General features: G+C 39.0%; 2 protein-coding genes across 3 annotated transcripts in view; both read left to right on the plus strand.

Moving 5' to 3' along the window:
• The first annotated feature begins 421 nt into the window (after positions 1–421).
• Positions 422–10,669, plus strand: slc7a9 (solute carrier family 7 member 9). 2 transcript variants are annotated; one of them, XM_035652125.1, is made up of 13 exons: positions 422–539; positions 1,625–1,747; positions 3,165–3,312; positions 5,496–5,738; positions 6,585–6,710; positions 6,799–6,898; positions 7,550–7,594; positions 7,792–7,915; positions 8,153–8,256; positions 8,512–8,608; positions 8,787–8,936; positions 9,532–9,706; positions 9,822–10,669. In XM_035652125.1, the coding sequence occupies exons 2-13, from the start codon at positions 1,631–1,633 to the stop codon at positions 9,881–9,883; spliced, it is 1,491 nt and encodes a 496-aa protein (XP_035508018.1). In that variant the 5' UTR covers positions 422–539; positions 1,625–1,630; the 3' UTR covers positions 9,884–10,669. The 2 variants fall into 2 exon arrangements, with proteins under 2 accessions (XP_035508018.1, XP_035508019.1); XM_035652126.1 differs by having other exon boundaries at positions 431–539; positions 1,622–1,747.
• Positions 10,670–19,625: 8,956 nt separating this feature from the next.
• Positions 19,626–22,493, plus strand: part of zfand3 (zinc finger, AN1-type domain 3) — a 16,456-nt gene continuing 13,588 nt past the window's right edge. Inside the window, exon 1 of the mRNA XM_035682420.1 lies at positions 19,626–20,000. Within this exon, the coding sequence (XP_035538313.1) occupies positions 19,918–20,000 (83 nt within the window). The 5' untranslated portion in view covers positions 19,626–19,917. The remainder of the gene's footprint in view (positions 20,001–22,493) is intronic.

Consider the following 22,493-nt stretch of genomic DNA (forward strand, 5'->3'; position numbering starts at 1 on the left):
TCTTAAAACAAAGTTGGTATTAAGAATACAAGAATAAAACGTGTAATGGCATTATCATGTGCTTTACTGTACACCTGTTCAAATGCCATATTCTCACTTAATTCATACTCTCAATTAGTGTTTGTCAGACAATATATTTTGTTGAAATTATATGCAGAAAATAAGAAAATTTGAATGTACTATAGTTCAGAACACCCTAATCTAAAATAATGAGATGAACATTCCTTATTCTTGTAGTAGCAGGCAGACACGTCCCCTTTGAGCTCGTATCAATGGATTTCATTAACTCAGAAGCTAAACTATCTTGGTTGCATTCCCTTTCATCCAGGGTTCCAGGGTTATCTAGGATGTCCAATCAGATCTGGGAACCTCCCACGGGAGGAGTGTGCTCAGTGGCAGGGAGTCCCAGGTTTTCATTTGCATCAGACATTCCTGCTCTGCTACATTTAACTTGTCTCAGTATCATTTGTGGGTCCATATCACAGCTACATTCAAGGTTCATGGAGCATCACTGAGGTGTTTTTTTGGCCAAGTCATATGTAAGTAAAACGTTTGTTGAAATATTATTTATTTATGTATTATCATGTATGAAGTAATGCTCTAACAAAATCATTGTCAGAGGCATTTAAGACACATTGTCCTTAAAAATGTTTAGGGAACAAGACAGAATGTCCTGTCATGTTTGTTACACATTAACACAACAGTTTGAATCAAAGTTAAACATTATAATGTGGACCGAATGTGTGTTAAAATCCTGTAAATAAGGTAGATGTATTTATTTTGTCCCAGAACAAAAACAGTAGTCATTTGACCGGATATAATGATGAATGGCATAGAAAAATAGATGATTAGATGATTTTGAGCTCATCATAAGTGTGATAAAAACTAATTTTCAACCACTCTAGTCCTTAAAACACACCATTAGTCTGCATCTTTAAATACTAAGAAAATTCTTGACACTTACTGCACAAAAGGTGCTCAGGCTGACACAAAAAATAGCCCCATGGTACTGAAATTTGCAATGATTTGACTTGCTCGCCACACAAACAATGGTTTTACACAAGTTGCGTGACTTCTTGGGATTTATGGTGGTCCTCTTTGAGTAAAGTGAAATCCACCCTAAACCAGAAAAAAGTTGTTTTTCAGTACATGAAGTCTCATTAAAACTTAACCTGTCAATCACTGACAATCAGCACTGTAAAATATCACTAAATATCATTTGTGGTGACTGTGCCACAGTCTAAGAGTTATAACCTACAAACCAAAACAAACACTGTGCCAAACTCAAAGTCAAAATCTGTGTGGTAGATCCAGATCATGGCCTTTTACAGTAATACAATAAGTAAGATCACAGGATTAACAATGTAAATACATTTGGTTTTGGGTGGATTTTCACTGAGTTGTTTTGCTTGTGTGAGCCTCATTGTTTAGCTAGATGAGAGCAAATAGTACTGCTGGTAGCCCAGCATACAGTGTTTGCCTGTAAACCTTATCATGCCTTGTGCACTCTGTGATAACCTTAGATAGTGGTTTAGATAACTAAGCTATGCAGCATAAACCAATGCAACGTGTCTTGTAAAAGTTAGTGTAACTGGTAACTGCATTTTTGTTGTTGCATCAGCAGACAGAAATGGATGAAGGCAACATCAGGAAGAGGAAGGAGTCACAGAACGGTTCCACTGGCCACAGCATGGACTGTCAGGCTGAAGATAAGCAGCCTGTGAAGGCTACTGTGCTTCAAAAAGATGTGAGTGAGTGTGTGTGTGTGTGTGTGTGTGTGTGTGTTCCTGAGAACAAGTCTCATTAGATGTTCACACCGTAGGATCCCACCATCTGTGCCATTTTAAAGTAATGGGGACTAGAAGTGAGTACCAGGCAGTACCACAACAACCGTCTCCACATATTAACTCCAATATGATCCACTCAGTATTGCTGTCCAGGCCCCCTAAGCTACCTAAGCCCTAAAGTGAATTTAGGGAGATTTAGGATTATTATGACCCTTTTTCTAAACAATGAATAAGTAGCACTATCTTATTTTGCCTCACTCTACTAAAGAAGTACATGAGCTGACTTATCTGAACATTTGAGATGGAATTTAAAAAATGGATCCATTCCAATTAAAAATGGGTAAGAATCACATGATAGTGGTAATTAAGTTTTTGTGTGCTCAGACAAGACAAAGACTCTACAGCCATGCAACCTGCTGGTAGTGCCACATGAAAAGTCAGTGGGTCACTAAAGTCATTAGGATATGTCATAAGGGCACAATATGTCTAAAGGTCACGGGAATCCACTCAGTAGTTGTTGAGACTTTTAACTAAAAAAAACCCACCAAACCTCACGGTGGCTCCAGAGGGAAAATCAGGGGGCTTCATCCTCTGCTGGGGACCATGAATGACTGTAAAGAAAAGAAATCCTAATTATCCTTTCAGTACTAAATTAAATACTAACTGATCAACATCCCCATCCTAAGAGCCATACAAGTGTGGCTAAAAAGTAAACCCAGTGTCAGTAATTGTAAAATTAAATATGAAAAAGTTGAACATGTCGAGTGTATAAATTGTGTAAGAATAATAAGAAACAAACCTAGGACATTTACATTAATATATTTTATTTAAAGGTCCAGTGTGGATTCAGTGGCATCTGCCGTTATAGTTGCAGATTGCAACTACATCGCTTCACCCTCCCTTGCAAGTGTGAAGGAGAAACTATAGTGGTTGGCACCTGAAATCACCTGAATATAAGAATCGTTGTGTTTTTTAAAAAAAAGCCATTTTTATCTACAGACGCCGCGGCTTCCATGGAGTCCGCCATGTAGAACTGCCATGTTTCTACAGTAGCCCAGAATTGACTAACCAAACACTCGCTGTAGATAGGGCCTTTCCTGCTTTTCGCGTGTTTCTTGCCCACTGTTTCTCCTACAACAGCCCATTCTCATTCCCAGGTCGTCAAATACTGATGTGAGTGCTGTTCAGTTAGTTGCAATCTGCAACTTCGCTGCTAGATGCTACTAAATCCTACACACAGGTCCTTAAAACACGATAAACATCTAAACGCATATACAAAGGTAAAAGATTCCTTTTAGCAATATCTTGCTGACTTTTCACAAGATAGCATTCAAGAAAGTAATATCCAATATAATTTTTTTGTGTGTGTGTGCTCAGGTTGGTCTGTTAAGTGGCATCTGTCTGATTGTGGGGACAATGATTGGCTCGGGCATCTTCATTTCCCCTAAGGCTGTTCTGCTATACTCTGGAGCTGTGGGACCCTGTCTCCTCATCTGGGCTGCCTGTGGTGTGTTATCCACTCTGGGTGAGAATGGCATCCAAACCAATACATCACTGTAATCAGCATCAGAAATGTCCATCTCCCTACTTTGATATCTGTCTCTGTACACAGACTGGTTCTGAGATTCACAAAGCACTTTACATACTACAAAACACAGAGAACAAGGACACAAAAATAACAATGGGTCTTATGATGAATCTTTGCATCCTTTGAGGTCAACACACTAAAGAAAACACTGGGTTAAAGTTTGACCCAGTGTGTGGTCAATATAACACCGATGGATTTCAAGGAACAGAAGGGTTGTTAGGAATCCAAAAATAACACCAACACTAGGTTAAGTTAACCTCCCCTTTGTGTATGTAACTGATGGTGGAGAAACCATAAGAAGCGCCTGAAGGAACCCTAGGATGGGTAGGACTGCAGGGCTTTGAATGTTACCAAGTTGCATGGAGCAGCATGAAAACACGACTATAAAAGAAACTGAGTGCCTGTAGTACGCCCAGTTAGCTTTTAAAAATAATACATCAAAAACTGTCCAATAAACTGTAAGCCGGGAACATGATTTTTCCACTGTGAAAGACCCCAACATAATGGGTGTTTTCAATGGTTATTTAACCCATTACACGTTTTGAAAGCACATGGATCACATCACACATTATCAGGTTCAAACCACCAGCAAGCTTTCAAGCTTTTTTTTTTACCAGGTGTTTGTGTTGTGCACACTGCACACAAAGGGAAATTATGACATGTGGATAAAGCCTTGGCTAGAAAAACCTGCTACAGCATGGGAGGTTTGTTTATGTGTAGAGAGGTGATCAGCACTGCAGTCTGTCAGTCTCATGTAGAACTGTTGTAAGATCTGTAAGCATTGTTCTTGAGAAAGTTAAAATCCCTGTTTAACATTCAATCAGTTGATGTTTGGAATCACTTAAATCTTAAGCTAGTTGTTAATGTCTATTAGTTGTAAGCCTTGGCTCTCAGCTAATTAGCTAACTTAGCTAATTAGGATGTCGAGATTCACACAATGATGTGGACATACAGGGCACAAAGGACTGATTATACAAAACATGTTTGATCTAAATCAGTGTGTCTTCAAGAGGCCCAAGCTGCCCCAGAGGTGACAAGATTCAATTAGAGAATACCCCTCAGAAGGCCTGAAAGGGCAAATTTCCTCTTGCCCTTTAACCAAAAAGTCCAGGAGGGCAAAGAGGACCCTCTGTTAGTGTCTCTGTGAGTGAGCTGGCGGCTCTTGACATCTAGCATGTTTTCGTGCTACAAACAAAAAAAGGTCACGACTGAAGCCTGACCCTGGAGATGGAATGGAATAACTGTAACAAGCAGTAACATAACTGTATCACTCTGGTATCCAAGGTCATTCAGATGAGATGTGGATAGCCTTTATCAACCACATTAGCAGGATTGTCGTGTTACTGGATGGAAACAACATATGTATTGAACAACAATAGATGTATTAGTCATGCTGTTGTTGTTTTTAAAAAGATTTCCACATAGGAATGCTGCTTTTTCAAGGCTTTTGTTAAACTTCTGGGTTAGTGTAATACATTTAAATACACTGGATTTTGTCTTTTTTGTAAATGTTATTGTTTATCGGCAGGGTTGGTTGGCACACTTGCAAGTGTAATCATCTCTAGCGCATTGAAAGGTTCTTTGTAATTTAGAATTATGAGCTAAAGTTTGTCCTATAAACCTTTATGAGAAATTTTATGTCGCCATAGTTTTTAGATCAAAAGGGAAAACACTGGAGCTGATATCATCCTAAAAAGTGTCTCTCCTACAAAATTTGATCTACAGTATTCTGTGGTCCATTATTATATCTGTTTCCTTTTAATTAATTATTTTTAATTATGTTTATTATTTGCTTTTCCATAAAACCACAACACATGGAATAGCATGGAATATGTTGAATAATAGTTCAGATTACCTTTAGCAATCTGTAGTCCTATAGTCTACTCTCTGTCATTGGGGTTGCATTATTATGCTTTGGGATAAAGTTATTAACACGGATTTAAGATTTAAAACATGACTGGCTTTAACTTTGAGGGTGTTTGTCAGAGGGTTTGTTTAGACCCATTGAGAAAGTACTGAACTTCCCTTGAATTTTCTACCAGAAGCAATTATTCAATTATTTTTTAGTTTTATCTCTTCTCTTCTCTTGTCTCTGTCTCTGTGTATGTGTGGCTACACAGGAGCACTGTGCTATGCTGAGCTTGGAACCATGATCACCAAATCTGGAGGAGAGTATCCATACTTAATGGAGGCTTTTGGCTCCGTTGTAGCCTACCTTTATTCCTGGACCACTGTCATGGTGCTGAAGCCCTCCTCCTTTGCCATCATCACACTGAGCTTTGCAGAATATGCCTCCACACCTTTCTACCCCGGCTGTACTCCTCCTATTGTTGTTACCAAGTGTCTGTCAGCAGCAGCTATATGTAAGTTTTACTTTAATCCTTGTGAGTTAATGTATAAGAGCAGTAAATTACACACAGGGCTGTGGTAGAAGTTATTGATCTCTTGACATTAAAACTGGACAGGCCACTGAATTGTTTCCTTTGCATCTGTGCGTGTGAGCAGGAATACAATAAGTTTCTGTTAATCATCAAAAACAGTGCTTCTGAATCACCTCGTTAAGAGTAAGGGTGAGTTCTGAGAAGAATGTTAAAAGAATAGTAAAACGTAACTAGTGACATTATGAGTATATAGTTCTGAAAAGAAGTAGAGTGCAGGATAAACGGCTTTAAAGCCAGTTAATCATTTAAAGCCACTGTAATGAATGTTTTTTATGTTAGTGGGCCAAAGACAGTGGAGAATTTTGCAGATAAGGAGCCATATTTCTCTCAGGAAATGGTGTAGACCAAAACAACTAAAAGGAGAGTGAAAGATGGACTTACTGTGTAAGGTGGCCAGAAACACAACTCCATATAAATCCTACTGTTGCTCCATATCTGCCCGATGTATAAAAAAGCAACTTGATGTAATAATATGTCAATGTTGTGTTTACAGTTTATTTCCATGGCTCCCTAGCAGCAAAAAACAAATCAAAACAGAGAAAAAAATGATCTCCAATTAAAATGAAAAGAAAGAGAGTTGACCTGGTGATATACTTCATACTATATGTTCAGAACAATTGCTTGCTCGGGGACTCCAGAGGCCACTTAGTTCACTGACGGCTTAGGTTATGATAAAAGGTAATAAAAGAATACAACTTTTCATTGAGAGATGCAATTAAATTCAGATGTCTCTGTAAGGATGTTGTTGACTTTCTTGTGTCTTCTCAGTGTTGATCGTAGGCGTCAACTGTTTGAGTGTCAAACTGGCAAGTTACGTGCAGAACTTCTTCACTGCAGCCAAACTGTTCATCATTCTTGTCATAGTGGGAGCTGGCATCGTAATGCTGGCACAAGGTGGGCCTACTGACACTTTGTCCTTTAATGAAACATCTATCAATAACGATTAATATTTACTCATGTATTGTTGTGTATTTGTGTCCAGGAAAAACAGAGACTTTGTCAAATGCATTTGATGGCACATCATCGTCTGTTGGAGCAATCGGACTTGCATTTTATAATGGACTTTGGGCTTATGATGGATGGTAACAGTTATACTTCACTTTATTTTTAACAGGATGTGTATGATCTTGTGTATGTGGGTGTGGTTTGTGTGAAACATGACAGGCAGCATCTGACCATTCCTACATTGGTCAGCCATCGGGTCACAGCCTTCCAACCTTTTGTTAGTGTTGGAAGAAGTATTTAGATCTTTCACTCGAGTAAAAGTATTAACATCACAATGTAAAAGCACACTATTACAAGACATTTTATAAGATTTAGATGGTGTTAATGCCTTACAGAGTCTGCCACAGAGTGTGGCAGCGACAGACCATTTCTCCAGGTTCTTCCTATGTCTGTGTCTGCACTGAAACATTGGGTTTCCACAACAATGGTGCGCCAGAGCACTGTCGCCTGATTTTGGTCCCTTTCTTTGTAATTTGTAAGGTCAATTTGTAAGGGTAAATTCTAAGCTAAAAAAATAAGGTCAATTAGAGTGAAAAGAGATTAAAAAATCACATAAAATAATAAAATACCATGTCACAGTGTGGTGCTCGGCTGAGGAGAGTGATCAAGCTTTTAGATTCTTCACAGGACAAATGCCTGTGATTAATGATTGTTTGTCTTATTTTATGGAAGAATGCCACATTTGGAGAGTACACGTTTCTTGTTTTCTCATTCCATTGTTTTCATAGGAATCAACTGAATTTCATCACAGAAGAGCTGAAAGACCCATTCAGGTAATCATTTTTAATAGATCCTCTACAAAATCAGAGCAGCATGCCTATGAAGTGCACTTCATACAGGTACACTGAGCAAACAAGAGCACTGCATAATCTTGGAACAGATTATTTATATATGAAGCAGAGCATATAGTTCTGTCTAGTATTCTGTTAAAATGTGGACTATATACAGTGTGTTTTCCTGTCAATCTCAGGAACTTGCCACTGGCCATCCTCATTGGGATCCCTTTGGTATCTGTGTGCTATGTGTTGGTCAACGTTGCTTACTTCACTGTTATGACCACCACTGAACTGCTGCTGTCTCCAGCTGTTGCTGTGGTAAGAAGTTTATGGTTATAGTGAAGTAGTGAATTCAGAGTTTTTAAATTAGCAAGTAATGATTCGTAAATGTGGTGTTAAATTAAAGATGAATATACAGCCATGAGATCATTTTATACAGTATGTGTGTATTTTTTGTTTATTCCATTTAATTTTAGATTAAGCATCAGTAACAGCTCAGTTTTCATTTACTCCACTCCCTCGTCATTTCTGAAGAATTTGTTTGTGCCTCCTTAGACATTTGGAGACAGAGTCCTTTACCCTCTGTCGTGGATTGTTCCCCTCTTTGTTGTCTTCTCTACATTCGGCTCCGCCAATGGAAGCTGCTTCACCGCTGGCAGGTAAAAGAGGCAGCTGTCACATTATGTATGAAACACAGAAAACGATAGTATACATTTCTCTGTCTGTGTTAAACTGCGTGGTGTGCATATTTGTGTGTTTGAGGAGGGAGGCACAAAAAAGTCTGAAAGTGAGAATACTGATGTGCATTAGAGGTGGAGAGACTTACTGACAAGAGGAACAAGATAAAAAAGAACTCAAGAAAGTACAGTAGAAGAATACTCAAAACATATTTCCATCTTTCTCTTTTTTTACAGATTGGCCTACGTGTCTGGAAGAGAGGGTCACATGGTGAAAATCCTTTCCTATATTAGTCTGAAGCGATACACTCCATCCCCTGCTCTCATATTCAATGTGAGTCCTGTTTAAAGCTTTGCATGCATGGTCCGTTCACTGTGAATACAGTTTGTGACCATTAAAAAAAAACTTCAACAGTACATAAACCTAAAATATATATAAAACGTCGTATAAACTATCCACTATGTTGTTTCCCTTCAAGTAAAAAAGATATCTCACTGTTTGGTTTCTCTAGGGTGTTTTGTCTATTTTCTACGTCATCCCAGCAGACATCAACACCCTCATTAACTACTTCAGCTTTGCTCAGTGGGTGTTTTATGGTCTGACAGCGCTGTCTCTCATAGTCATGCGCTTCACCAGGAAGGAGCTCCATAGACCAGTAAAGGTGAGTTTTCAGTTGTTTTTTTGGAGGCAGCATCCTTTTCTGTTGTGTTTTGACTCAACAGTAATGTAATCTCATACTTTGTCAACTTGACACACATAACTAACATATATTCAAACTACAAAGATGACAGAGTCAAGTCTTGTGTTTAGGAGAAGGTGAAAATGTTATTAATTGATTAGGTAGCGAGACAGTGATATTGGTCAGCATTGTCCGCTGGACAGTTGAGAACTGTTCAACATATGTTAATATAAACCTGCATATAGGTTGAGTTTAACCAAGCATTTGCAAAAACACTGTCTATGTTTGTCTCACCCCTATGCAGTGGAGCATATTTTGGTCTTATTTTCACTTCAGTTTTTATTGGTTGTACATTAAATATACATCACATTTGACTCTCAGCAAGTGCATATGAAAGTGCATATTTCAAGCTATATTTTGTTTTGAGGGAAATATACCTACATATAAAATAACCCTGTGATTATCCAACAATAATATTGGACACCTTATGAAGGAATTCAGTTGGGGTTGTGGTCATAGGTAAGTAGTAAATACTAAACAGTGGACCTTGTGTAATTGTGTGATTTGGTACTCAAAGGTGCCGATTGTTATAGCAGGCCTAATGGTCCTAGTGTCCTGCTACTTAGTCTTGGCTCCCATCATTGATAAGCCAGACCTGGAGTACCTCTACTGTACTATCTTCATCTTCAGTGGACTTCTCTTCTACTACCCTTTCATCTACCGGAGGGTCAACTGGGCACGCAAACTCATGAGTAAGTTTAAACTTATTTTTTACTGAAATTCAGGAGGCTTCTTGCCCATCAGTCTAGAATAAAATGGGAAAATCCGATTTGAATGTCGTTGATGTGAACTTTGACCTTCATGTAGGACCCATCACCATGCATCTCCAGCTGCTGATGGAAGTAGTGCCTCCTGAGAAAACTGAATGAGAGAGGAGAAATCTGGTCAGGTCCACTCCTGCTGCTTGATGTGAAACACACCGAGCCCAGTTTTGGAAACAGTGGGCTCGAAATTTGTTGCCCAGAGTGAATCTGAGCCAAACATCAGAGCTCACCTCTGTTTTAGCTGCATGACAAAAGTAAAAGGGGGATTCACTGTGTTCACAAACCCGTGTACAAGGGTAAGATGAAATCATTTGGCATTTGGGTTCAGGGATGAAAAAAGAGAATCCATTTTTTGTGTGTCCTATAGGAATAGTTACAGTATAGTTAAAATTAAGGCGTAGGAGAGCTGGATTAACCATTTCGTCATGAAGAAACAAATCACTTACAAAAACCTGATGTTAGGTAGGATATTACTTTAAGATACACAACTTTTTTTTAAATGAATTTAACCGGCAATCATATTAAACCTTTCCTTTTGTAGTTAATGTGCAATAATGTTTTTGCTTGGCCAAAGATCACGTGGTGTAGAGCTGCTAGAGGATTTGCATAGATCTACACAAACGCAAATGGATTGTGGAAAACAACATGAAGGCTCAGCAGATCATGCAACAAGAAACGTGTTTATTTATGTTGCTTCTGAGGATGTGAACTGAAACATCAGAGTTTCTTTAATGATGTTTGCACGTTGTTTAATATTATGCTCTCACTCTTGTCTTTAATGCTGGAATTTACTGGAACAGTGCTGTATTGTATTAGCTGGTGGTTATTAAATGTATCAATCTAGTTGAGCATAAAGTGGTCATAAGAAATAAACAATTTTTGATTCCAAAATGTGTCCCTACTGATCTGACTGCTGCTTTAGTTAAGTATCTTTTGTAAAAAACGTGTGCATTCTGTCTATTATAGGGTGTAAACTGACAAACAATACAATCAAGTGTGACTAGTGGTGTGTTATTATCAAAATAATATGAGATAACTGGAAAGGTACATGTGATTTGTATGACTTAACACACCTGATGGAAGTACATGCCAAACTGATTACATTTCACATAATGCGCTCGCATCTGATTGCGCCACCAATTCAGGCAGTGACTGTAAGTCACAATCTGCAGTCTATGTCAGATTTAAAAGATCTGACAAACACTGATTCATCAGTCTCAACTCAAATTGTTTACAGGCCATGTTTTTAACAACACTACAGACTTTGGCCTTAAAAAGATTTGACTCTCTAATAGTCTAAACCAAATGTGTTCTATGTGTGTTCTTTACTTTTAGACCTTTGTTTCAAAGGCCCGGGTGACTGGGTGATTGTTTGTAGCCCCAGTCATTAGTAAGAGCAATAAAATGAGTGATATAACACTCTCAAAGTCACAATTGTCCACCAGATGTCAGCACTGCACTGTTAAACAGAACTGTAAAGCCATGGATCATTTGTGCTGTCCTTGTCATGTGTCCTTTCTTGAAATTTTGTTACTTTGGATCAGAGGTAGAAGCGCCAATACAACAATGTAAAAAATACTCCATTCTAAGTAAGGTCATGTATTCTAAATCATAAGCAACACTACAGAAGTCTTATCAGCAATGTACTTAAATGTATAATATGTCATTTCTGCCACTAGGGGATCTCACACATCAAAACAATTACAACCTTCACCTTCATCATTAAAATATATAGTTACAGTTGTTATAGTCATAATTATACTTTTATGAGGAAATCTAAGTAAAAGGAATGTCTCTTGCCAAATACGCATTGTGATTCAACACTAACGTATGTATAAAGAACGCAGGCCTATGCAGAAACTAAATTTGGTCTTTGTTGCCCTCTAGTGGCAGTCTCTCCGAACAGAATCAAACTAGGATCTCCCATGTGTGATCTGCTGGCGTAAAAGCAAGGATTTTCTACAGGACGTGCCAGTAAATCTGCATTGGGTGTGCTGAATGAGAGGACATTTGCAGAGAAGCTGCTTAGTGACTTCTGCCAAATTCGGTTGGAACTGTCCAGAGAAGCAGCGTGTTGCTTGTGTAGCCTTTCCCTTTTCTCTCTGTTGAAATGTGCATGGCACTTTAGTCAAAGGATGTTGTTGTCCTGCAGAATCAACTCAACTGGTCCCACATAAAGACATGTTGACAAAATGGCAATGGCCAGTCCAAAGATGGAGTTGTAATTCAACGCACATAACATAAATGCCCTGGCTTACATCATATCTTCTCCTCCTATATTTTTTGGCTTTTTGAAATTTAGAGTAGAAACGAGCAGTTACATTCTGTTTCATCACTCTTTAATGGGCAGTGGGTCCCAGGATGAAAGACCAGCATTTTTCATTTGGGTCCTGAAAAGAAAAAGTAAAATCACTCTGAATTTCAAAAAAAAAGTTTTGTCTTCCTGTGGTGTTGGTGCTTTAGAGATGATGCAAGACAATTCTCCATTCAGTTTCAGTGGAATTCAGAGATCTGATGGCATTACCGAATGAGACCGGTAAATAATGCCTACTTTTAAAATGTAATTATAGATGTTCAGAGATCCACTCTAAACTCCGTCAGATCACATGGAAAGTGTGGTAATGTTGTATGTGTGTGTGTGTTTTCATGACTGACTCAATGTGCTTGAAAATATGAGACACGATTTATTCTGCTGCTGATACTTCCAGTTCAGTTCCATGTCATGAATAAGCCTGCTAAACTGATCAGCTGCATACAAATAGTGTCCTACTGCTTTGACTTTGTCACTTGTCCAAACGCTCAGACCTATCTTGACATTTTGTTACTTTGGATCAGAGGTAGAAGCACCAATACAACACTGTAAAAATACACCATTACAAGTAAAGTCATGTCTTCTAAATTATAAGTGACAGTACAGAAGTATAATCAGCAATGTACTTAAATGTATAATATGTCATTTCTGCCACTAGGGGATCTCACATATCAAAACAATTAGAAAAGTACAAAAGTTTGGTGATGTAGCGATGTAGCGTGGGAATTGTTGTTGACATTACAGCTTCTCTTGGTTAGGATTTTTTGAGTGTTCATTGTTGAAGAGCTTTTTACCGGAAGCCAAATTATCTTTAATCATCTCTCCAAAACAAATGGTCCCAGTGATGATAAAACTGATAAAAACACTGAATAAAGCAGTTTCACCTTAAAAATCAGTGTTTCTCTGACGCTGTATGGCTGACAAACCTCCCGGAGGCTGAGCTGCTCCTAACCTAAGCTTGGCTTGTTTCTCTGACAACTTCAATCATCAGTCCTTCATCATTAAAAGAAAAAGTTAAAAATGACTCAGATCTAAAAAGTGTATCGTGACAATGTGGCCTAAAACTTCAACTTTCAAAAAAGTCAATTTTTAACCACAATGCTAAAGCATGCTCAAAGGGCATATGAGAGGTGATCGAAGAAATGCACCATTACATTTTTATAGACATTTCAATATATAATATATATTTAAAGTATCAAAAGTCAAAGTACATGTTCTGCAGTAAATTGTCCCTTGTGACTGACCCATATTATAGATGACATTATTAGATTTTATACTGATGCAACAATGTGTAAGCAGCATTTTACTGTTGTAGCTGGTCAAGGTGGAGCTAGTTTTATCTATTTTAGATGCAGCATTATCCAGTGGATTCAAAACTAGGTGTCAGGCCCCTTCTAAGGGTCACCAGGAAAATCTGAGGGGTCATGAGATGATTAATGGGAGATGAAAGAAGAAAAAAAACAAAGGTCTGATACACATGCTGTTTTTCAGGCCGTATCTTCAATTCAAAGCTTTCCTAAAAGGAGATAAGCTGGTCATGTAAGCTGACTCTGTCTGTTTATTACCAACTATTAAATGTCTTAATTAAACTTTGCATTAGTGCAGTGGCAGATTGATTGAACATTAATATGCTAAATATTCTGATGAAAGTGAATGCGCACTCTAACATTCCGTACATATGCATGCAGCCTTGTCTGCATGGACACACACACACACACACACACACACGCACATACACATGTACAGTACACTCAAATATCATCTCATTAATGGATAGACAGCTCTGATGAGAACTCATCTGCATATGATTATTATCACATTACTGCACTTTTTCAATCAGTTACTGAATTAGCATTTGGATTAGAACCTCGCAATCATTCGGCGACCTTTCCAAAAACTGTATTATAATGTGTCACTAATGAACATATGCTACAAATGAAGTCTGTGCTTGTTCTGATTGTTTTTGGATTATCACAAATTATACTTCTAGACCTCAGACAGGGAAAAGTATTTGGTGCTGATTTAAATGTGCAAAAGTTTTGGTTTGTAATTTCCTGGGCTAGCACAGGGTGTATCCGACATCCTTGATATTTGACTTGCTTTATTCACTGTTTGCTCCACCAAGTACTGATCTTAAATTAGACTTAATGGTTAGAAGTGTCTGTAAATGCACTAAGCGCACTGATTTTGGCACCTGATGGCAGAGGAAATGAACCCAAACACAGGTGGGAAAAAGAACCAAGTATCACAGTCTATTTTGACAACATGACCTGCTTTCCTCCATTGGAGGGCACACTTGAACAAGCAGTGGCAGTGAAGTGAGCCAGAGCCATTTCATGTACACTGTGATCCTTTTACAGTAGGGGATCCACATCCATTTTTCCCTGACACATTCCCCAGATTTGTGACTCACCCCCACCTGGCACTGCTCCCAGAAATGTCCTGGCATTGCCTTTAGTGTTAAGAACATTATGAAAAAATGCTCTTTATATGAACTATTATGTTTCAAATGACTGTTCTTCACAAATGACTCATTAATAACTTTGTTTGACAGCCTTTCTCAATGCTGTTTGTCATTCTTTTTTCCAGCCAAACACAAATGAGTCTTAAAGGCAGAGGATCGACTCAGTGATGTTCGTTACGCAGCAATATCTAAGTAAAGTTAGCTAACGTTAGCTACCCTTAGCCACCATAAGCTACTGGCCTTACCAAACCAAGTCAGGCTGTAGCAATGGATTGAATTAAGCTTGGCCAGTTTCATTGCTTATGATTTAAACTTTTTATTTGTGAGAAGGTGAAAGTGTTCCTTCCTATTGCAAAACTTATATTGTCTCACTTTAATGCTCAAGCATTGTATTCTAAGTTTGAAACTATTTCTATTATGATGTTATGATGTTATGACACACAAAGTAAGAAATTAGTAGCAAAGTAAAGTAAGCACTAAATTTGATTTGAAATACCTTTTCTGTGATTGTCCAAACTATTTGGCACTCAAAGAATGGCACTCATTCACACAATTCATAAATCCAAACCATTTGGCATCTTGAGTTGCATTCTCTCTTTCTCTCTCTCTCTGCCACACACAAAACAGAGTTGCTCACTAATCTTAAAAATGAGCTGCGCCCAAGGTGGTGGATACAGCTGCTGACAAATTGCCCATGAGTTGACCCCTGTTTTCTCACAAACTCTTGACTTCAGCAATATGAGCAATGAGAGACAGTTAATTACAACAGAAACCTGAATATCAGGGTGACTTTTTTTTGGCTATACTGCCATCCCTTCTCTTTCTATTTTAGTGTGCATCCTGTCTCTCTTTCTTTTTCACTGTCTTTCTCTTGTTCACCTCTTCCCTTCCTTTCTCTCACTCACACCCTCTCTCTGTACACTCTCTCACACATGCTTTTCCTCTCTCTCTCTCTCTCCTGCCAGGATTTTCTCTGTATTCCCTTTGATCTTCCTCCTCCTCTTCCTCCCCGCTCCTCACCCTGTTGAGGCTCTTCACTAACTTTAATTGAGGAACTTAGAGATCAGCGGCTGATGCCATCGTGAAGAGTCACTCACAGGGGAAACCACAGCTCATCTTACTTTGCATATATATGCGTATGTATGTGTGTGTTTGTGTTAATATAAATTGAGATATTTGCATGTTTATGTTTACACTTCCCAAATTTGTATGCACATATGCACAACTTTGTTTGTGTGTGAAAATGTCAGGGATCAGGAGTTGAATTTAAAAAATGTAAAAAGTGGTGCTTGCTAATTGTGTTGCTGTGCATACTCCGCTCCTTCACCCGCTGTAGTTTCTGGCTGTTTAGCAGCTCTTTGATCAGCAGATAGTGAGATGGTAGGGAGGCTGGTTATGCTGGCTTCCCCGCCTGATGCACGGGTGGCTTCACTACACATTCTGTACACAGTGAGAGGCTGGACTGTTGGTGTGTGTGGTAAGAAAAATAAGAGAGGATAGCAGTACATAGGCTATGTATATATGTAGGTAAAGAAATAGTTTTTGGTGAAAGAGAGAAAAGGCGAGACAAAGAGAAAGAGAGAGTGAGACAGAATAATTAGTTTTGCCTTGAACGAAGGAGTGCAAACAGCTTTTACTGGCTGCCTGGCAGGGTCCTTTCTGATGTTTATCCTGCCTGTGTGTACTTCTAAACATTACCACCAGCCACTGCTGCTTCACAGCCAAGTTACGATCTCTCAGCCTCCTTGTCAAAGGTGGTTTTCCTCATCTGTCAATGAGCATTTGTGCAGCAGAAAACACCATATTGATAAAAAAGCACTTGCACTTAGCATCATTTCACTGAGTTCAATCAACACACAGCAAGTGCAACATAGTACTCTGCGTTGCCAAATGTTTTGCAAAAATGCACTGAGACGAATGACATGAGACACCGAACATGAAATAACAATTTAAGGCAGACTGCATCAGCTGTCTCCCACTCCAGATTGTATCCTCCAACTAGCGGATTCTTATGTAATTTTATAAATATTAATACATATCCGTAAATACCGTCCAAATAGCCTTCTTATTCAAATCAATAATGCTTTTTTCACAGTCGGACAAAACTAGGTAATCCTGTTTTCTGATATACCCCCTCAGAGCAAATCTACTAGCTGTGACATGTTGCCTGTTGCCCAGTCAATAACAGCCCGCCTGCCTATCTGGGGATGGCATTAAAAGATAAGAAAGACTCTCATTTATGGACAAATGTGTTCATATAGATTTCCCATACAATCCATCTATAGTATGTTGTAGAGAGCTTACCTCTCATATTAGCAGCCATGAATCAACCCTCTTTATTGACACATGGAGTAATTCAAGTGTAGCTGGGTAATCAGCATGTTCAGTACAGGCTGTGACTTGTTACTGTACCTATAAATAAAGATATTACATTGGTTCCACGGGGGCTGTGAGATTGCAGGATGGTGAAGTAACACCTTGGATATTAATTAGAACATACTGGATTAGCCCAAACATAGATAAAATGTACTGCAAAACTACTCCACCTTTTCACCTATAACATAAACAGGACTATGTGACATTTCACAGATTATCAGAACTTCTGCGTCTTTGATGTGAGCCATGGGGAAATGAATTTAGGACCAGCCCTTGTGGCAGTAAGGCTCTTTAAAGAACAAGCCTTCAAGGAGCAGTTTGCTGTATCAAGGAAATTCTTCTTTGCGTTTCTTACAGGGCTGTGATGGTGTCCCTCAGTGTGAGGAGCAAAGACTGCAAAATATCCCTAACCATGTCCCTCAGTGAATAAGAGAGGGGTCAAGAGACTGCCAATGTAAGCTGTCGCGCTGTATCTAAAATGAAATACGGGCGTCCACATACATATCAAAGATACCGCACATGACAACACTCAACATGTGAATACACTATTCCTGGTATCTTCAGTGAGCTGAGTTTACTAACCCGTGTTTGATCCAGTGTCTAATTAATTCCTTAAGTTCTTGTGTTTATAGCAGGGGAGGGGAGAGAGGGTACGGTATGTAAGGAGAGGGGATCTGTCTTTGAAGTCCTGTTCTGCAAATCTCTAGAGGACAACCAAGCCCGAGGCTGGACTGAGGCTGTGGGGAGAGAAGCAACAACCACTTTTCCACTGCAGGGCCAAAAATTGGGGCTCGCCATTGCAGCGTTTGCTCCACTGAATTATGTTATCTGTTTGTGTGAAACAATATAGCCCATCAGAAAAATAATGTCCTAAGGTCAACAGAGAAGCTTGCTTTGATTGAGACTGAGAGGCAAATAACAACTAAGCCTTTCCTAGCATTGTTTGGCCCTGCTCTGGAATATGGGCTCTTAGCAACACTGAAAAACGAGATTCTGCAATCCTCTGCGGTACACCCCTCCCCGTGCCTAACTAGCTAATGAACTATCAGCTATCTATCTTCATTCCACCCAGGGCCCACTTGTCCTTCCCTGCAGACAGAAGCTACTTCTTGGCAGGTCTTGCTGAAGGGAATCCAAACCTCCTGGCTCCAAAGTTAAGTGTTGCATTCTTCTGAAAGTCATTTTGAGGTGAAAAACAGAATCCAGTGATGCTATTTCTGTTGTTGTAGACAGCATCATCAATATTTGTCAACATGAAACAACCCCATTCCCAAGGTAGACACCAGACAGCTGTAATCACGTGATGTCAGCAAAATAGTAAATAGTCATAACAAGCTGCACACTGGCTTTGTGGAGTAAATGATTGCTATACAACAAGCTATATGGTCAATGACACAATGTATGGAAATGGCTCTTTGTAAAACTGACAGTTAATAATAAGTGTGTCAAAGGAAACACATTTCCTTCATAATACAGAGATACACATGACAAAGGTGTCCAGTGTGTACCTTATGGACAGGTTAAGTTTTATTTTGCTGCTTACATCAGCATGCAGATTAATATACCTATAGTTAGCATGTTAACATTTATGACAACAACTAACAACAGGCATTTTGACTTGTCAAAACAGAAAAAGCACAGCTGTAGCTAATAAAAACGATAATGGCTGTACTATATTTAGGTGTATCAGAAGTTATTGGTTAGCTGGTTGGCTACCTTTACACTGCAAGCCTAAGCACTCAATTCTGATTTATTGCTCAGATTAGATTTTTTTGTTTAGAATACTTTTAAAATGTGACCCACATCAGATTCCAGTGTGAACAGGTGACAGTCCTGTACTGACCCACATGAATTCTGATACAACTGTTCACACTAAGGGCGCATTGCAAATAGTCAGAGCTGTATCTGATTTGGATCACATCTGAAAGTGGCCCAAATCATGATCTGAAAAGATCAGATTCATCCTCTTGGGATGAAAACATTGGATGAATGGATGAATAGCCAACGCCATTCGTGTGATAGTTGTCAAGATATTTTATCAGTGTAGTACAGTGTTCGACAAACAGACTGAAGGTCATGCTGGCCACAACTGGCCTACATCCTACAGCCAACGAGGATAAACAAATAGATTGAGTTAATGGTGATTTAAGGTAAAAATAGCATTCCATACATCACTTGCAAAAGAAGTTCTTCTTCAAGACATGTAGACTTGATAACCTGCTTGTTGGGATTCATGTAGACTTGATAACCTTTTAGCTATGTAAATTCTAATAATGTTATGCAAGTGGGGTGACATATTTTCGCCATTATTATGCTGTTTGGAAGCAGAAAAAAAAACATGCTTCTCAAAGATTCATGTTTTTCATAGCATGAGACATCCACAATGACAAGGACGGCGATATAGATTAAATTCAATATTTTCATACTTAAAATATGCCTACTAACAGCCCTGAAAACACTGTACCACGGTGTTAAGAGCTTTTTAGTTGTAGGAAGATAGTTTTGTATGGATCATACCATGTTAACTCAAAATCAAACCTTTAAAATGAACCATTGACCGAGTTCAAAGACCATTTCATCTTGACTAACGTTTAAAATAATTACAGCCGTATTTTTTTTGTCACTTTCTATTCAGCACAAACACGTCAGTTTAACTTTTGGCCGCCCAGTTACCCACACAGCTCCCCTCTCTGGCAGTGGTTTGCTCCTCACTCCAGCTGATCGGCCCAGGATTCCCCGGTGGCTCTGTCCGTCGCTGGCTTTGACGGCTCCGGTGTCTCACGTCGATTTAAACTGTCTTAAGTTCACGGAGTCAGTGGCCGCTCGTGTCGGCAAGTCGTTCCTCGTCTAGTGAAACTGTGGAGGATAATCTGGCCGGGGTACTGACTCTGTACTTGTCAAAGCCAGGGGATCTGAACGCAAATACGAGGCCCTTACTCCATCCCCGGATTCACCTGCTACGCGGAGAGCCTCACACGGAAGACCGACATGGGGGACACGGGGAGCGAGGGCAGCAAGCCTCCGACTAACGTTAACGTTATCCCCCCGCGCTGCCCCTGTGGTTTCTGGGGGTAAGGCCAAATATCTCTCAAATGTCTCGCTTGCAGATGCTTATTCTTCTCTGCCAACAGCTAGCAGAGTCGCTAGCCACTAGCGTTAGCAGCTCAAACAGAGATGAGCTGCTTTTCTTGTTATCACCCCCCCTCCCCATTGTTTTGTAGCATTAGCTGCTAGCTAACACCAGCTGGCCTCGGTAACCTTCTCCTGTGGAGGTGGAGAGCAGGTAGGAGTGGGGGATTAGCACCTCCAGGTAATGGGACAGGTGTGACAGTGCTGGTAAAGTGGATAGTTTCAAAGTGTTTAAGTTCCTAAATGAAGCAGTCGGTTAGAGATAACACACAGAGCAGCTGGTGAACCATACACTGGACTTGGGTGGAAACTAGCACGGATGGTTGTTTTTGTCAGTTCAAATGAGCTGAAAGCAGGATGTGTGCTACTATAGTGACACACACATACACCGAGTCTTCTTAAGCACAGTAATCCTCATGAGTACATCTTATCGTGTGAAGTGAACACAGTCGTGAACCTGAGACACTGTGAGGTGTCATGACCTTTTTTTGACATTAACTTCACATGATGTAGATGTGTATGTACATATGTGTATGTATATGTACACACACACATAAATGTACTACTTTACGTAACTTAGGTTATCATGAGTTATGTTTGGTGCAAAGGTCCCACTTTATATAGGGTTTGGTGTACTTGTTATACTGTGTTTGTAAACATTGGGGGCATAATGTGGTTGATTTAGTTGGACTATAGTAAATTACGTATTAAATACTGTATATGAGTGACACCCAAGCAGGCCAGTGAAGACTACATGCTATATTTCTCGAGATTATGAGTATTAAAGTTTCTTTTCTTTCCCCGTTATTATTCATATAACCTATAAAAGTCGCCTTAGTAAACTAGTACCTAATTCAGTATTTGCATATTTTAGGAAGTGATCTGGCTGGATAAGCATGGAAATGATGTGAAACAAAAACCATGGCATTGTCAGTCACCAGATACCAGAGGCAGTGTTTTGCAACATATTTCTGAATACTCTTCTTCTCACAAGAACGTGATGACAAACTTGATCAGAGTTCACTGGGGTTCCAGAAAATCTGTGGGCCTCTCTGAGTCTTGTCACAGTATCAAAACTAAGCAGTAAAAGTTTCCCATTTGCTCACATAGGGATTTTGTGTTCCGCATTAAATGTCCTTCCCATTTACAACAGTCTAGTATAACACTGTGAGGATCTGCCCCAATGTTTCCACTCTTTTGAGTAAACCCATCTTAGACCGAGTCACAGCTGTGACATGGACACAGATTATTTCATTTCCTATCACTACTGTTCTCGTTGTAATATCCAACTACCTGTCCATTGTGATGCTTTTGCCCAGCATTTATCCAGTCACTCATGACATTTTAGCTGAACTTTGTGACTCAAGTCTTTTTGTAAATCTTTATGTTTTAAGATGAATCAGAACTGCTGTCAGTTACAGTATTGCCTGAATATGTTTTTCTGTCTTTTTGGGCTCGCCGTCTTCTTACATGGCATTCAGTGACATCATACGTCTTAGCTGCTTTCCATGTCTGGTCCACGTCTGTGGTAAATGTTAATTGGTGGTGCTTTCCAGTCAGTAAGAATTTATTTCCTCTATAGCAACAAAACACAAAACATGAGCCGCCTTATCTGTAGGCTAGGCTTACAGCAGCAAAAGTTCACTGCTTCCAACTTCTCAAACGTTAACGTTTTCTGGTTTTCTTACTTTTATATAATAGTAAAATGAATATCTTTTAGTCAGACAATAAGATAAGAAAATAAGATATTTTGATAAGATAACTGGCTTTTTTTTCTTATTTGCTGACATTTTGTAGACCAGATAATTTAAGCACAGACTCATGAGTACATTTTATCTGGTGTCTCCCCAAAATTAAAGGACCAGAACCAGTGGTGCAGTCCAGCAGCCCGTCAATGCGTGGGGGGAAGTTTAAAGACACCAGAGTGTTCAGTGGAAGTCTTGCTGTTTCACAAAATTGGACAATTCCTAGACAATGTAGTAGGATAATGAAATAATGAAAACTTTGATTTATCTGTAATGCCCCAGGGTACATTTACCAGGAGGAATGCACAATAATTATCGTTCGTAAATTACCGGGTTATGTAAATGAATGAACTTTACTAGAAAAAATAAACAAACAACAGAGTCTGTTGCTGTGGTAACATTAGTGTTGTCAGTTAGATTTGGTTCAGACCTCGCTATGGAACATTAAATCCATTATCTTTGCTCTCTACATCTTAGGCTTTCTTTTTTTTTTTTTTTTTTCTTTTTTTTTTTTTTTTTTTTTTTTTCTTTTTTTTTTTTTTTTTTTCTTTTTTTTTCTTTTTTTTTTTTTTTTTTTTTTTTTTTTTTCTTTTTTTTTTTTTTCTCTTCTTTAGCTCCTACTTTTTTTTTTCTTTTTTTTTTTTTTTTCTTCCCGCCGGCCCCCTTATTTGTTGACAATGGGTTTTGCCA

Source organism: Morone saxatilis, unplaced genomic scaffold (assembly GCF_004916995.1).
Source record: "Morone saxatilis isolate NCDOM2014 unplaced genomic scaffold, NCSU_SB_2.0 Contig11, whole genome shotgun sequence".
Taxonomy (NCBI): domain Eukaryota; kingdom Metazoa; phylum Chordata; class Actinopteri; family Moronidae; genus Morone; species Morone saxatilis.

Excerpts from the sequence above, each read along its gene's own strand:
- slc7a9 (XM_035652125.1), top strand. The coding sequence starts at position 1,631 with ATGGATGAAGGCAACATCAGGAAGAGGAAGGAGTCACAGAACGGTTCC. Across the intron at positions 1,748-3,164 it reads CTACTGTGCTTCAAAAAGAT|GTTGGTCTGTTAAGTGGCAT; the intron begins GTGAGTGAGTGT and ends GTGTGTGCTCAG. Across the intron at positions 8,257-8,511 it reads AGCTGCTTCACCGCTGGCAG|ATTGGCCTACGTGTCTGGAA; the intron begins GTAAAAGAGGCA and ends CTTTTTTTACAG.